Source organism: Cyprinodon tularosa, unplaced genomic scaffold (genome assembly GCF_016077235.1).
Source record: "Cyprinodon tularosa strain WSP-4 unplaced genomic scaffold, ASM1607723v1 ctg19, whole genome shotgun sequence".
Classification (NCBI taxonomy): Eukaryota; Metazoa; Chordata; class Actinopteri; order Cyprinodontiformes; family Cyprinodontidae; genus Cyprinodon; species Cyprinodon tularosa.
This window is the reverse complement of record NW_024038678.1, coordinates 410,077-425,940: the sequence shown is the minus strand read 5'-3', so window position 1 is coordinate 425,940 and position 15,864 is coordinate 410,077. Positions and strand designations below refer to the sequence as shown.

At 34.9% G+C, this 15,864-nt stretch overlaps 1 protein-coding gene across 1 annotated transcript in view; it reads right to left on the bottom strand.

Moving 5' to 3' along the window:
• The window catches only part of cntn3a.1 (contactin 3a, tandem duplicate 1), a 144,654-nt gene that overhangs the window by 20,584 nt on the left and 108,206 nt on the right, over positions 1-15,864 (bottom strand). The window contains exons 12-13 of the mRNA XM_038283120.1: positions 11,451-11,578; positions 4,214-4,389 (exon numbers count right to left, since the gene is read on the bottom strand). Of these exons, the coding sequence (XP_038139048.1) occupies positions 4,214-4,389; positions 11,451-11,578 (304 nt within the window). The remainder of the gene's footprint in view (positions 1-4,213; positions 4,390-11,450; positions 11,579-15,864) is intronic.

Genomic DNA, 15,864 nt, shown 5'->3' with positions numbered 1-15,864 from the left:
GCATTAATTAATCCAGAATTTTTAGGGATAAATGATAACCGGATCACATTTGTTTCCAGTCATAGTCAAGCTGAACATGTTAGTAATTTGATTCAGTTTTTTTTCTTTTTATCTGAATTTAGTATCCAGTTTGTAGCCTCATAATCAAGACAAATGACTTCTGGTGATCATTTGACTTATGGTTTCTAAGAAGAGGATTTGAATCAGATTCTAAGTGAGGTGTTTATAGCCTAATTGCAAGAAGTCCCTTTAAAGAGTCCAAAACGATATTAGAACTTGGGCAATATTTTATCTGAGTAATACATTTGGCCACTCTAGCACCCACTGTTGTGAGAATTTTCTAGCCTCTAGTCATAATAAGTGAAAGTTGATTTGGTTTATGGCCTGACGAAGTGAATTAGTAATGCTCTTAGAAACTGCATAAGTTTTTCCGTGATGCAGTAATCCAACTTACTTAATCACTTTTCCTCCTGTCAGTAATGCTATTCCTTTACCTTTGGCATTTTACTACAGCTTTATCAATTAAAGGTATAGTGGAGGATTTTCGCAGTTTTTGAAAAGACCTGCCCTCTCCACAAAAAATGCATATGCAAAACCCTGTACTCACTCCTGTGAGGGAACGCCTATTAAACGCGTGTCGAGAGCATGCACGAGCCCATATCTCCTCTTGGATGTACAGAACGCAAAAATATGGTCACTCAGATGGATCCCATCTCACCCATATTTATTTAGTAAAATTTCCCCGGAAATAAGACTGCTAGTACCTTATAAATGTATCATCACCCAAACGTTAGCCCGGAGTGCGATCGTTGCCATCAAACACCTGCCTCACTGATCCATATGTTTTGGTCATGCCCATCACTCAAGCAATATTGGACAAACATTTTTGCAGCCTTGTCTGAAGTAGTTCATATGTCCATCCAGCCTGATCCCTTAACTGCATTGTTTGGTGTACTTTCTGAGACGGTTTCTTTGTCAAGACTTAAGGCTGATCTGGTGTCATTTCTCACTCTGTTGGCGAGGCGTAGAATATTGCTGTGCTGGAAATCAGCTTCACCTCCCTCATTTGAAATCTGGATTAAAGATGCTTTACACTTTAGTAAACTTGATAAGATTAAATTTACCCTACGAGGTTCCACAACTAAATTTTTAAAGATCTGGCAACCGTTTTTTGATTTTATTCAGACATTGCCGTCCCGTATGGTGCCCAACTAAGTTTTCCTTTTGCCTGACCTTTCTATTTGCATTATCATATTATTTATCAAATTATTTATTCTGTCATTAATACCCATTGATGCACTTTTTTTTCTTAAATCCTTCCCCCCCCCCTTTTTTTTTTTTAATTTTTTATTTTTTGTCTCACTATTTGGGAAGGCTTATCCATGTGTACTGTACGACTTATGTTCGGTTCTGTTATAGAAAAAAAGTCTACATATCTTGTTCTTATATTTTTGCACATTTTGTATTTTGACGTTAAAACCTAATAAAAAGATTTAAAAAAAAAAATAATAAATAAATGTATCATCTACTTGTATGTGTGTGTGCTGCAGTGGAAATTTGGACGTGTTTGAGGGGTAAATAAGGATCTGTGGCCACCATATAACTACTAACGATGCAAATTACAAAATTAATAAACTTATCTTCCTACCTTATGGAAAGTTACAATATAGAGGTAGTTAACTTTTACCAGCAGTGATGTGAAATGGATTTCTCCAAATAGCATGCTAAACTTTACCTGTCGAGTAGAAACGTAGGCATCAGTAGAAGCCCAACCTGTGCTCTCTTTCTTTTCTTCTCATACACTTCGTAGACATTTTCTCTCTTATGACCCTCCGCCATTGTGAGTAAGGTGAGCTTCAATGACTGGCTGAAACCGTAGCTCACCACATATATACGCCTTAAAGTGCGCATTGGCAGAAAAAGATAGCAACCTGGGGATGAGCACGTAGGACGGCCTTACGTAAACATATCACCAGGATGATTGGCAATTAGGAGGACCACTTATTTTGATGATCCAATCGGAAAAAGAACATCCTCCACTATATCTTTAAAGTTACCTTTCATAGGTGCACAGCATCTGGTGTCAAGAAGGACTGTTTACAGATTTTTACAGCAGAGAGGGAGCATGGGTGCTGAGATAGAGGCAAACATGACGTTGGTTGGCTGAGGGGCCATAATGTGGGCGAATGTTCAGCATACATTGATTGCTCTCACAGACTAAGAAGAGAGAGGCACTGAGGCCTGCAGATTCAATGATAGCATTCCTGAACTGGAAGTGCTCGCTGGAGCCGAAGGCTAAATGTTCAAGTGATTTGCTTGTTATGTCCAGAACTAAGACTTTATTCACATCAGTTACAATCAACTCTAATCTAATGAAGCCCCACATCTTGTGTCACCTGACAACACAACTAACAACTGGCTGATTGTACAACATATCCTGAATCAATTCTCTTATTGTTCAAACGGAAGCACTTGAAGTACAGTCTTTGTTTTTCTTTGACTGAATGTTGTGTTCACTGTTTAATTTTATTGTTTTATTTTTGTTAAATTGCTTTAGCATTGTACTTTTTTTAATAGATAGCTAAAGCCTTTTTAAAAAAGAAAAAAAAACAACCAATCACTTTCCCATAAATAAATAAATAAATCTTGATTTACTTCTACCATGACACACTTTAAATTGGTGTGGATCAGTATAAAACCTGATATTTAGTGCTTTTAATTTTGTAATTCATTTACCGTTTTATTTAATCATTGATATTAAACATTTTAAATTTGATTATTTAATTACCAGTTGTATTCAATGTTCCCATAAAAGGTAATATAACCAAATCCATCAAACTTATAGGTTAGAAAAACTAACTGCACTGTTACTTTGCTGACTAAAAATAACCTTATTTTGATTAAGCAACAACAGAGTTAATAACTACTTACTTTTCTAAGTAACATTCCAAACACTGTCTATAACTATTTTTTATGGTAACTTTTTAGGTTGAAACAGTTATTAGTATAATCTATATTAATGGGTTTCTTTGTAATATTGTTTGAAAATATCTTTACTGATAGGAAACAGAGCTGTTGTAACTGCTGTTTAGTAGAAGCAAAGGTTGATGATGTTTTCTGAATGTGGGGCTACTTGTCTGTTTAAAGTCAGATTTTTTTGACAGCTTTTAATCAAAATACTCATTAAGTGACATTTGAATACAGTGATCACTGTGTGATTGTAGCGGACTGGATGTACTCCCTTGTAATTATTACTGATGACAGGTTTCATGTGACAAGTCTAAAAGCAAAGAGTTATTTTTATATATTTTAATCTCATGTGTTATTTTTAATTCAATAGAGTGCAGCTCTTTAAATGCATCCTTTCTGCAATAAATGAAAATAAGTAGTTTTCTATGTACTTTCTGAGCTCCACAAATAAGCCCCAACGTTATGACCACTGAGAGGTTACGTTAATAACACTGATTTTCATGTTACCATGGCACCTGCTAGTGAGTTGGATATACTGTAAGTAGCCAAAAGGTTAATGTTAAATAAGGGGCGGAAGCAAGTACAAAGATATAAACAAGTCTAACGACAGACTGCGATAATGAGACAATTGGGTCAGAGTAACCCTGGAGCTACAGCCCTAGTTTGGTGCTTCTCTTTATTTGTAGTAAAAATGTAGTCCAAGGAAGAACAGGGGAGAGCCAATTGTAAAAAGGGCTCACTCATGTCAACTGGGACCAAAGGCTGATCTCTCTCTCTCTGTTCACTCAATCTGTTGAAAAAAGTAAATCTGCTGTACGCTGTATCAAAGTTTTTTTGTTGTTTATTTTTTTCTCTCTTGGACTTCATACTGTAGCTTGAGAACAATAAGTGTTTGTAGATCTGCAGCTATATGGCTGTGGACACTTTTAGCAGGATACTGCACACTACCAAAAAATATGAAACAGTTAAGGAATACTGTGAAGAGCACATTGAGTTTGCAGTATTGCCCACGGCTTCTCTAATTTCCCTAGATCTCAATCAAATAGAGCACATGTGGGATATGCTATAGAAAACAATTCTGATCCGCGAAGGCCTTGAAGGATCTGTTGTCAACACCTTGGATTACCAGATTCTACAGCAGAAATTTTAGATTTCAATTGTCTATACAACAACATGTTTTTACATGTGTTAAACAGAAGACAAGCATGCAAGGGGATTTGAAATGATGCATAGATGGACTCACCCCACCAACTTTTTCAAAAAAGGCCCCTTGGCTTCCAAAGTGGATGACCTGCTCGTTGAAGAACCAGGTGAACTTCAGGTCAAGAGTCGGATCGTATGAAACCTGGCAAGGCAGCACAATGCTCTCGCCAAGGGTTACATCTAGGTGTCCCGCTGGACTCGTGATTGTGGTTGCCTCTGTAAATTGTAAACACAAAAACAGAGCCTACCTCATTAAAAATATAGTTGCTTTCTTCTCTATCAGACTGAATAAATCCTCCTTCACACCATCTGATTTTATAATGTTGCTTGTTTGAGCAAAACTGTGCGGTGTCTGTCTTTTCCCTGAACTTTGATAATTATAAGAAAAATTATTCCTTTGATCTACTCCTTTGGAAGATGTTAACAAATGAAAACAAATCCTGTTTCAGTCTGACAGTGACCTCATTTTGCATTTCTTTCATTGAGTCACACAGAAGCCTGTTGGTAAAAATCTGTAAAACGCTAAGAATAATAATAATAAAAAAAAAATCCTTTGTAACAGATTAATTTCCAGTCTGTAATTTTGCTTTGCTTGTGTGAAAAAAAAATGCTAAATTTAATTCTCTCTGTGGAGCCTATCAACATAATCTTTGGTTTTCTCAGCTGGATGTCTCATTTAGCAGCAGTGCTTTTCAGACATTTTTTTTCCCCATCCTGAGGGGCCCACACACCCGTCCTTTGTGAATTCTGCATATATTTTGCAAGAATGTAATGGACAGGGCTGAAATGCAACAAGTCAGGAAAAATAAAGGTCTATATTGAGCTCTGGCAAAGCAAACTGGCTTGTTTATCTGGCAGTTCTGGAGGAAAAAGAGACTGCCAATGGCATTGTATTCCAGCGGACTATCTCAACAACCCAAGATAATCACGGTTTTATCAATATGGTATTAAATACAGCATCCAGTAAAGCACTATAAGGTTCTACTTTGTATTTAACAAAATTCTGATAACTTATATACTCTGAATAAACATGTTATGTGACAAAATTGGCTTTGAACTATTCTAAAAACATAATCTATTCATCTATTTCAGCTTATCCCTGTGTGTAGTTCTCCTGCCTGCATTGAATGATAAACCTCACAGTTGAACTTACTCCCCTTCTGTAGCTTTGTTGTGGAAACAAAAAAAATATGTTATAGAATCAAATTAGCATAATTTACTAGATTTTGTAGTTAAGACAGGAGAACACTATTTTATGTTGACCATTTAAAGCAAGAGGTGAGGAATACTGTATCAAGAACAGGTAGTTAGAGTGATGCGTGTCCTTGATTTCCTAAAGACTGATTGTATGCAGACACACACTGTAAAGGAGATCCTTCTGCGGTCACCATGGTCTTTCTATTTTAACCAAGGGACAATCTTTCAACTCTTTATAGCATAATTAAGCTAAAATTAGCTCACAAAGGTTAAGGATTGGTCCAGTCTGAAATAAGTGCTGTTTAATGAAGCCATGGAGAGTTCAGCTGGCTTCATTGAATAAACAACAAAAAAATAAACATCCTTTTTCAACATAAGGTCAAAAATCTGGACAGTCTACATGGACATCCTTGTTTGAAATTAACTATGCATGAAAATGCTGTAAATTTCTTTAAAACCATTTGGATATGAAATACAATGGGTATACTGTTGTATAGATAATAAAAAAACGAAGCTCAAGTGTTACAACAGAAGTTAAAGTAAAGGTTTGTATTGACTTTTTGTGCTTGGCCAAGAATTGCCCCTGGATTTTAGAAAGGCTTACTTTAGGACTGTACGACAATGATCATTAAATCAAATTACAACGTTCTTTTTTTTAAATATTGTCTTACTTTCAAATTAATAACGTGACTAATGAGTTAAAAAAGTTCAGAGTTAAGAAAAAATTGTTTCCTTGTAATGTTTTCTTTATGCATGTTGTAATAGCTCATTGTTTCCTTTTGCTATCAACAATTTGTGCCACCAGTAATACGAATATTTGTTTTAATACACAAGTTTGTGACATTTGAGCCTTTCAAAATGGACGTTATCCAGCACAAGTCGAGATAAAGAAACAATTTTCTTTTCGTCAAATTTCCATTTTTAAGGAGTTTTTTTATTTTAAATCACAAGTACATTCAAGCTGCCCTTGGACGGAAGTACAATAGAGTGAGGATCAAAAGGCTACAACTGTAAAACAGCCCACATTTCAATAGTTTCGTAAGTGAAGTCCAGACAAAAAACAGTTTGAATAAAAAAAAAAACATTAAGTTAGTGCAAAATCTTCAGAATGATTCATGGTAAAAGTGGATAATCAGGGGTTTTGGGGTTTGCTTAAAAGGTATTTAAGTAATTTAGCTTCACCTTTTTGTAAGAACGTGTGGCCAAGATTTTGCCCTCTGGATTTTAGATTTAAGCTACTTTAGGACTGATAAGGACAAGATCATGATGAACTTCTAAAATTATCATAGAGGTCCTTATTTTTTAAATATTGTTTTACACTTAACAAATTAATAAGTGACTTAAATAGATAAAAAGACTAACCAAGAGGGGTTATAGAAATATTTGTCTTGCTTAACAGTGGAGATGCTTTTCTCGTATGCTGATGTGAAGTAGCTCATTGTTTACTACTTTTTGCTTTCACACAATTTGTGCATAGTCCCAGTACTTCTACATACGGTAATTATATTTTTAAATTAACACAATAAAATATTACACAAAGTAATTAGTGACATTTTGAGCCATTTTAAAATGGACAGTTATGCAAGAACTACAAATTACTGTATGATAAAGGAAACAATGGTTTAAACTTTTTGCTCCCAAAAGCTTTGCATTTTTAAATTGGATTTATTTTATTAAATGCACAATTGTACATTCAAGTGCAATTGGATCAGGAAATCAAATTAGAAAAGTGGTGATCATGACATAGTGCGGTATTCAACTGAAAGAACAAAGCTATCAATCTTGTAATAGTTTTGTTTCTGCTAAACAAAGACCCATACAAACAAATTCATAGGGGAGTGTTAAGTAAAAACTAGAGTCAATAAACCTATTTAAACATTTAAAAATGAGCTTATAATGAGCTTAAGCAATAAGCTTACTGTATTGAATACATTTATGGCTTTCTTCTGACTCTGACATATCCACGCTACAATCAACATGCATTGGTATTATTTTTATCTTTTTGTTTCAGCAAACTGCTTTGACAGATAATGAGGCTGTGCCAGAGAAAAGAGGGTAAAAGCGGGCTTCGTTTTAAAACAATTGTAATTAAAAAAACCTGTCAAAACAATCACATAAGAAGTTATAACAGAGAACTGTTTTTTTTTTTATTCTGCTCTTTAGAAGTACCTATAAAATACCTGATTTATGTGAATGAATGTATTCAAATCCTAAACAAACTCAGCAGAGCTATTAGCTACTTTGAAAAAATATTATGATTTAAACATTGCAGGCACAAGAGAGTTAAAAGCCTTGTGTTTTACATCCTGTGGCCACTGCCAATCAGCAAGCTTAGCCTGTTTTACTTTCCCTTCTTTAATTTCCAGTAGACATAGAAGTTACTTTTTCCATAACATTTTCTCTCTTCATATGTGCCTTTTTGTCTAAGCTTTTAAAACATGATGTATTTTGTCTATAAAACAATAAAAGAAAAAACAGAACTCCTCAGTTGGATTTTGATAGCAATAGTGGTCTTTCTCTGACTGACTAATTGGAAACACATCTGATTAGCAATGGCACAAAAATAAGCAATACATTTATTATTATTTTTTTAAATGCATAATATTTTACGGTGGTTTATCAAATCCAATCCCAATAAATACACTGTATTCAGCAACTGTAATCTTACAAAGGATGACAAAAGGTCCATGATAGTGAATATTTTTCCACAAAACTCTTAACGGTAAGAGTGCTTTGAACTAACAGATTATGCAAAAAGGAAAGAATAGTTCTGACCAATCTGCTTGACCAGCATTTAACTTTACTTGAGTGTCCCATTCAGCTGTTCAACAATAGCCAGACAAAATAACCAAAAAAGCCCAGCAATCTCTGAAAATCTTCCTAGTCCCCATTTAGAGTATCAAGTTCTAAGAGCTCTTTCATTCAAAGGTACCAATGGAATGATGCCAAATGTGACTGTAGAGTATGTTGCAAGGACCTGCTTTTGTTACACTTTAAACAGAGAGGCAGATGACAAATGGATTGGTCAAGTAGTTTGAAAAATGCTCTTTTCAAAGACTCTTGGGAATATTCAGAGTAAAAACTGTTATTGTTTGAGGAATAAGGAACATCTTGAACTGCATAACTAAAAAATAAACTTGAATCACAGCAAACCTATGAAAATCAGAGAACAGTAATAATAATATATAATAATGATATAATAATAACTAATAACAGTTATATCATTGGTTTAGGTTACAAACAATAAATATATGAAAAGATGAACTGAAAAAAGTAATGATAAATAAAAATCAAAGTACCTTATATATATATATATATATATATATATATATATATATATATATATATATATATATATATACCTTATATATATATATATATAAGGTACTTTGATTTTTTTATGGGTCAGTTTGTTTTTTAAGATGAATATTTTGTTTGATAAAATTATTGCTTACTACATTTTATTTATCATTACTTTTTTCAGTTTTGTGGCATTTTCATTAATAGGGTGAATTAATAATTTCCTAAAATGTTAACTTTCAAGCACAACTGTATTTCTAATGCTGGATGTTTGAACAATCTTTTTTTTTTCCATATTATAATGTAAGAGTCATGTAAGATTGACAGAAAAGGGCATTTTGAGACTGTCATCTGCAGCTGTAAGATGGAACTTAAAATAGCAAACCCTCTAAGGCCTTTGTTATACACCAGCATCTTCTTGAAATCCTTTCCTCATTGACAGCTAAGCCCAGTCTATGTACTCCAACAGCCTGTGGCTCCTTCGTTTAAACAAAAAGAAAATCCACTTGCCTTGCTTTGTTGTACATTGAGTTGAAAAGTGCAAAAAATGAATGCGATCTAATAAAATATAACACAGAAAGCATAGTCTGAGGCTTCCTCTGTGGTGAAGCTGGTATTTTTTCTTTTTCAACACAATTGCAGTGTCTCCAGATCCTGTAGATTGGTAGGTTCCTCAGATGCAGCCCTAGGTCTGCAATTTTCTTTCCTTGTTTCCATTTCTTTTTCTCTATTCTGCTAGTTCCTTTGTCAGATGAAGTGTAATATACTACACTTACCTAGATTTAAAACATATTTTGTATTTTTGCTGTAGATACCATATGTTGCCTTGCTTACTGTCTCAAGATAGCCACAAGAGCACCGGTAATGTCGTAATCTAACAATAGAATAAATATGTTATGCTTCTGTAAGAATCATTTGAACACACCCAGACCAATAGTATAGTAATCATCAGGTGTTGTGACGCAGGTGTAACTTTATAGACTGTGAGCACTGTAACTATATCTACTTGGATTCTGAGACATTACTATGAAGATAGTACAAACAAAAAGACTACAGTGTCTTACATGCTTTTGTTCATGCAGCAGAATATAATCCTACTGTGTCAGGCCAAAAAATTATGATTGAGAATCTTCACCAGCATACTTGTGTAAGGGTTCTACCCTCTGCTTGAGTTTATTTTTAGTTTCTTTGTGTTCTGTGTCTTTGTAGTTGTTTTCTGCCAGTGCTGAGTTCTTTAGTTACTATCTATTGCCCCCTTGGGCTTGTTTTCTTTCCCCTTGGCTTCCTTCTAGATGGTCTTGCCCACACCTGCTCCCAATCTGTTGATTAGCCTGTTTTGGTACAGTCTCCCCAAATATACACAACCTCTGCAGTTACTCAGTGCTGGTTTGTTGTTTTGTTGCTTATTTGTGTCTTGCTCCCCATGTGAGTTTTTCCCTGGTGTCTGCTGATGTCTTGGTTCTTTCTTTTTGGGATTTTTTTGGATTTGGCCTATGTAACCTGATTAAATCTGCAAAACTCACCTCTGCCTCCTGATCTCTGCATTTGGGTCCTCAAAACCTCCACTCAACCGTGACAACTTGTTTTAACTGAACAAACATAAGGACAGCCAGCATGTAGCTGATTCCTGAACGTAAGTTCTACTGTAAGCCAGTCCAGCTGAGAGCTCTGCTGTCCGGCCTCCATTACAAAGAACATCATAATTTCTGGGAGTCTCAGCTGTCTGTCTCGAATGAAGTTGGCCATGTAGTATTTGCTCCTCAACAAATCATTATCTTCATACAGAGGGCCACTTTTATCTTAATAATGAAGCAATTTCAATACAACCAAATACAAACAAAAACCAAGTATTTTTTCTCCCCAACAAGATTGGACATACCCACCTTCCCTTTAAATCATTTGTACTGTAACAAACTTTTGATGTTATAATGAAAGGAATTTAATATCAGAATAATCACTTTGCATACATAATTAAACATATGCCAGTCTACATGCAAATGCTTTGCACTGGAACATTGTGTTGAATGTAGACGCAATGAATGAGGTGAAGAATGGTCAAACTGTGCAAACCTAAAATGTCTGATTGTGAGATAGCGAATGCATCTAATGGGTTTATTGAGAAGTTCCAGCCAAAATTCAAAGTAGTGTATCACTAAATTCAAACAGCCCATATCGATAAAACAAACTATAAGGTTATTAACCAGTAAATGGAGGCTATCTGTAACAGTCTGGAATTTCAGCAGGTGTCAGATTCCTACTTAATTATAGTGAGGATTAACAAAGACAACAGGACCCAACAAAAGCTTCATTATAGCATTTCTCAATAGCAATTAGCAACTTCAGTCTGAGGTTTATTCAGTAGTGCTGTGCAGGCCAGGCATTTCGGGGGTCTTACCGAATGGATGGCCTATTGCATGCTAGACTAGGTGGTGGTCAAAATGTGTGTTTTTTTTCTTACCCCATAAACAGGGCTGACATTAACACCTGCAAACGCGGGTGAATTTTAGATGTGGTGGGTAGCACAGACACACCTACTAGCTGCTTCTGAGGATTAGATTCTATTGACTTTTTAAATTTTGTTTTCTCAAATATCATTGGACTCTATAGTTATTAATATTAGACATAATTGTCTAAGGATGGATAGGGGAGGGCAATCTCTGGCAACCTCCTATTTTAAGGACGAACCTCCTGAGCCACCATCACCCACATGGAAATATGCAGTTACTATCAGCTGTAGCCAATAAATAAGGAGAAATGGTGAAAGCAGTTCAAAACCTCACCTTTAACAAAAAGATTTCCAGAGCTGCTTGCTACTCCAAACTGGTTTCTGGCTACACATGTATAGATCCCAGCATCCATTTTGGTCACATTAGAAAGCCGCAGGCTTCCGTTATCCAGCACCATCATTCTGTAGGGAGATCAAAAGACACAATATTATCTTTATACTTAAAGTTTAATGTGAAATAGGAAGTTCAAAGTCTAAAAACTGACAAAGTGCTGCACTTAGTTTTTATTAGGTTATGTGTTAGTTTGATGTAAGCAGAAGCTCTGTGTGAAGTGTTATAGTTTGATCTGTCACTACCGAGTGGATTAGAGAACTGAAAGAGAATATATTTTAATGGGCAAAAGTCACATTTTGATTTAATGTCAAAGCTGATGGGAACCAACTGTGTATTTCATAAGTAATGAAATGTTGCTTCAAGACACCAAAATATAAAACAAGTCACATCTAGTTTTCAATTTAGTCTTCTGAATCACAAAATATTAAGTTTTTTGTCTTACTTCTTTTTTATAGTCCCTTTAGGTGATAGAGGGTAAGTTGAAATGATACAACCCTAAAAACTGATGTTAACTCAGTTTTTGTGTGTTTTTGTGAATGCTTTAAAATGACTTTCAGCAACAAACAAATATTGACAATTTCAGTAAGCATAGGTTCAGTGGAGGAATGCAGTTATAGCATTCATCTTACTGCGCTTTCATTTGTTTAGTTGTTTCTGTCAAGGATAAATTAACAGAAAGGAAACACTTAAGGAGGTTAGGATCCTTCCACAATAAAGAAAGCTAAATGTTTTTTAGAATTGAAATATTTCACAGAGGTGCAGCTCATTGAATTATCATTTATAATGGTCGATTTAGAAAAAAACCTTCTGTTGATCCTTGTAAAAAAAAAAGAATAACAAAATGTTACAGCTTACATTAGTGTAGACAGTAGCTCAAAATGCATTCAATCATAACCTGCTTTTAAAAGAAAGTGAATCATTTCTCTAATTTAGTGTGGTTAAAAATTATTGCATTTTATTACCTTCAGTTCACCTTTGAAGCTTTTGTGCTCTCAGTTATCGGCACATTCCAGCTGGAACATAGTTTCCTTGATCTTTTTCTTTTGAACTTCATAATTACCAGAGGCAATCCATCAAATCCTTAATGTATTAAATCCTTTAAAAAGACAGTATAACCGCCCTAGTTGGTTCTTCCCTTTCTTTCTAGGGAAGGATACTTTTGAAATATAAAGGGTTAAATGATAACTAGTTGAGTCTTAATAGTTAGAGTATTTCATTAATTTCCATAGCCAGTATAAATCAATTTGACTCATCAAAGTAATTCCTAATATTGATATCCTTAATACTTTATATACTTTAATAATTTATTGAATCCCTGATATAGAACATTTATCTTTATTTAATTCAGACCAATGAAAAATAACAATATTTGTACTATCAAGTACTATTGACTATTATAATACTCTTTGACACACCCAGATAATGAATGCTCTAAATTCAAGAACGTTCTTCACAGCTAGTATTAACTTTTCCATGTTTAATGGATTACTGGGCTATTGCATAGTTAAGATTCACAGTAGTAGAGATAAGGCAGCTCTATGAAAAATAGTTTATTATTCTAAGGTATAATATGATATGATGAAGTAAACTTGTTTTCTTTTTCCTGTAATATTTTCTGTTAGTAGTTTAAAACCAGTTGGAAAACGGCACAAATGTTGAAAGTTCAGTTGCATTTTTGCAGTGTAATAATACCAATTATACATGTCGCAGCTGCCTTGATTTAATTGGCAAACTGAACAAACATGGCTTAGCAAAGACAGATCCTGCTCAGGATGTCCTAATAGAGGTATTTATGAATAAAAGGTATCAGGAGTCCTTGAATAGGCTTGGCAAACCATATTTCAGTTTGTGCAGACTGTTGAATTACACAATATGTCATGTTCTGTTAGGAAAACTTTATTTATTTATTGCTAAAATGTTCACAGTAAAACAGAGACTGTCACTGCAGAAGCCGTCTGTAATATGTGAAGTGCTTAGTGCAAAAAAATGTTAGTACTGTAAAAAAAAAGTCTAATTTTTTTCAAAACAAAGAATTTATTTTATCAAGAGGAAAGGGAAGCTTTTCTGCATCTTTATATGCAAGCAATTAACTAAAAGCACATTTAAATATATAATGAGCTGTATTATCAACAAGTCATATCTACACTGAACATTAGAACATTACTAAAATCTACAGTTGCCAGAAAAGGAGACTGCTCTATCTGAAACAGGTGGTGTTATATTTACAATATCAGTAATGCAGCGTGATATTTTACTGAACTATAATCCAATAACATTTTTACGCTTAGATATAGCATTTTATTCACTGTGTTAAGCTTGATAACTAGGACTTCTTATTGGATGATGCTAATTTATAAATTATCTTTATGGTACGGGCCAAAGCATTCCTTATCGGTAGCTCCTGTACTAATATGAGCAAATGACAATGCTGTGTTATTCAGCTATCCTGTGTTATTCAGCTATCCATGTTTAAGCTCTTACTTAAACATGGATAGCTAGTTTATAAAACAATAATTGTTTTACCTTTTAACACAGCTTGCACATCCAGTAAAAATAAAAATTGGATTTCAGTCAGGAAAATTGACTAATAAATGCACTTTCCAATGTCCGATGGTATTACTAAACTAACTTTGTGCCGTTTCTCTGTTCACAAGGGCGCAAATACGGACTCATGTCCTTGCCAAGTATGTTCTTGAGAAAAACACAGGAAAGTATAGATTTGGAGAGAATGGGTCATTGGAACAGAAGCGTACTCGTGACGTCACCACATGCTCGGCTCGTCTGGAGCTGTATTTCACCTCCTGTTATTAACAGTCTCTATATAATAATAAATTCTTACTTTTTCATTTAGTGGGGGAATCATAATTAAAACATTCAAATAAACACAATCATATTAACATTTTGCCAAATAAAACAAAGAGCATACTAGGGCTGGGCGATATAGAAAAAAAGCTTATCGATAAAAAAAAATACATATTGATCGATATCGATAATTATTGAAAAGATTTGAAACCATATTTTATGTGCAGCTCTGCCTGGACTTTTTATAATATTGCAAAATGATTTAATTTTAATAAAAAACACAAACACAGACTTCGAATTAAATCTTTATTTAACCAACTTTTTTAACCATAACAGAATTGTTTTAAAGAGAAATATCTTAAGAGACCTGAGTTATGATATTAAATACTGACAAAGAATAAACTAAAGTGACCAGAAAAGTGACCAAAATAAATATAACAAATAAATAAATGCCCCCCACCGCCGCCCCCGTTTCCTGCTTTAACCTGAGTTATTACTTTGAAGTTGCTGGCCCCTTAGCATTTTTATCTCAATTGTTAGAACTACGTGGGAAACTGCCCAGAACTCAAAATATATATATATTTTCCCGAAGATTCCTCGGGAGGAGAGCCGCGTCGGGGCCTACACAGCTCGTACTCCTGCGGGTGTGAGCGGCTGAGATGATAAAAAAAAAAGAAAAGTTGGTTGTGTTATCAGACTTGGTTTTCACTGGTTCCCGACACATTTTCCAGATGACTGTGGTTTGTTTTTGGTCCGACTTGCCATGACCGAAATACTGCCAGACTGCCGAACTACAAAAACCGTTCTTTGAAACAATTTCCTCCGCCTCTCCTTGATGCATCTTCATGTCCTCTGTGTTGTGGTTTGAGAGGGCGGCGCTTGGTGACGGCATGCCTGGGTCTGCGATTGTGATTGGTTGGGAGGAAGCAGTGACTAGCATAAACCTACATGCTAGGCTACAATGAGAAGGAAGGAAAACTGCGTTTCTTTTTTATCGAACTTTTATCGACCCTCTTTTTTTCTATTGCGCCACACGTCTATCGATCGATATATATCGTTATTGAATTATCGCCCAGCCCTAGAGCATACATCAGCAGTATTTCAAACACTGCTATGCCAAGAGAGCTCCGCTGGTTGCTGGGGTCCTCTCACATTCGGAACTCTTTTTAAATGGACCATATAATGATGCTTCAAAGTATAATGTTCTTGCCTAAAATGATCTTTTAACATAATTCTATAGAAAAACGGCATCAGAAAAGGGAACTTTTAACGTAATAGCTTTGTGAGCGCTCCCCTAGATGCTGTCATTCTTATAAACGGACAAGTCTGCTTTGATAAATACTCAGTAAAGAGGGAGAGGCGAGCACAACAACCGGGGACTTTGTTCGTTCTCGGTCTTGAGTTCTTGTGAACTGGAATAGTACTAGGGCTGAGGCTGATGATGTTTTTTGAGTACACAAGCAAATGACAACGCACAAGCACACATATTGAGAAGCGGCCTACATGTTTGATATGCATTAATTTTGACTCTTTCAATATAAAACTATAAACA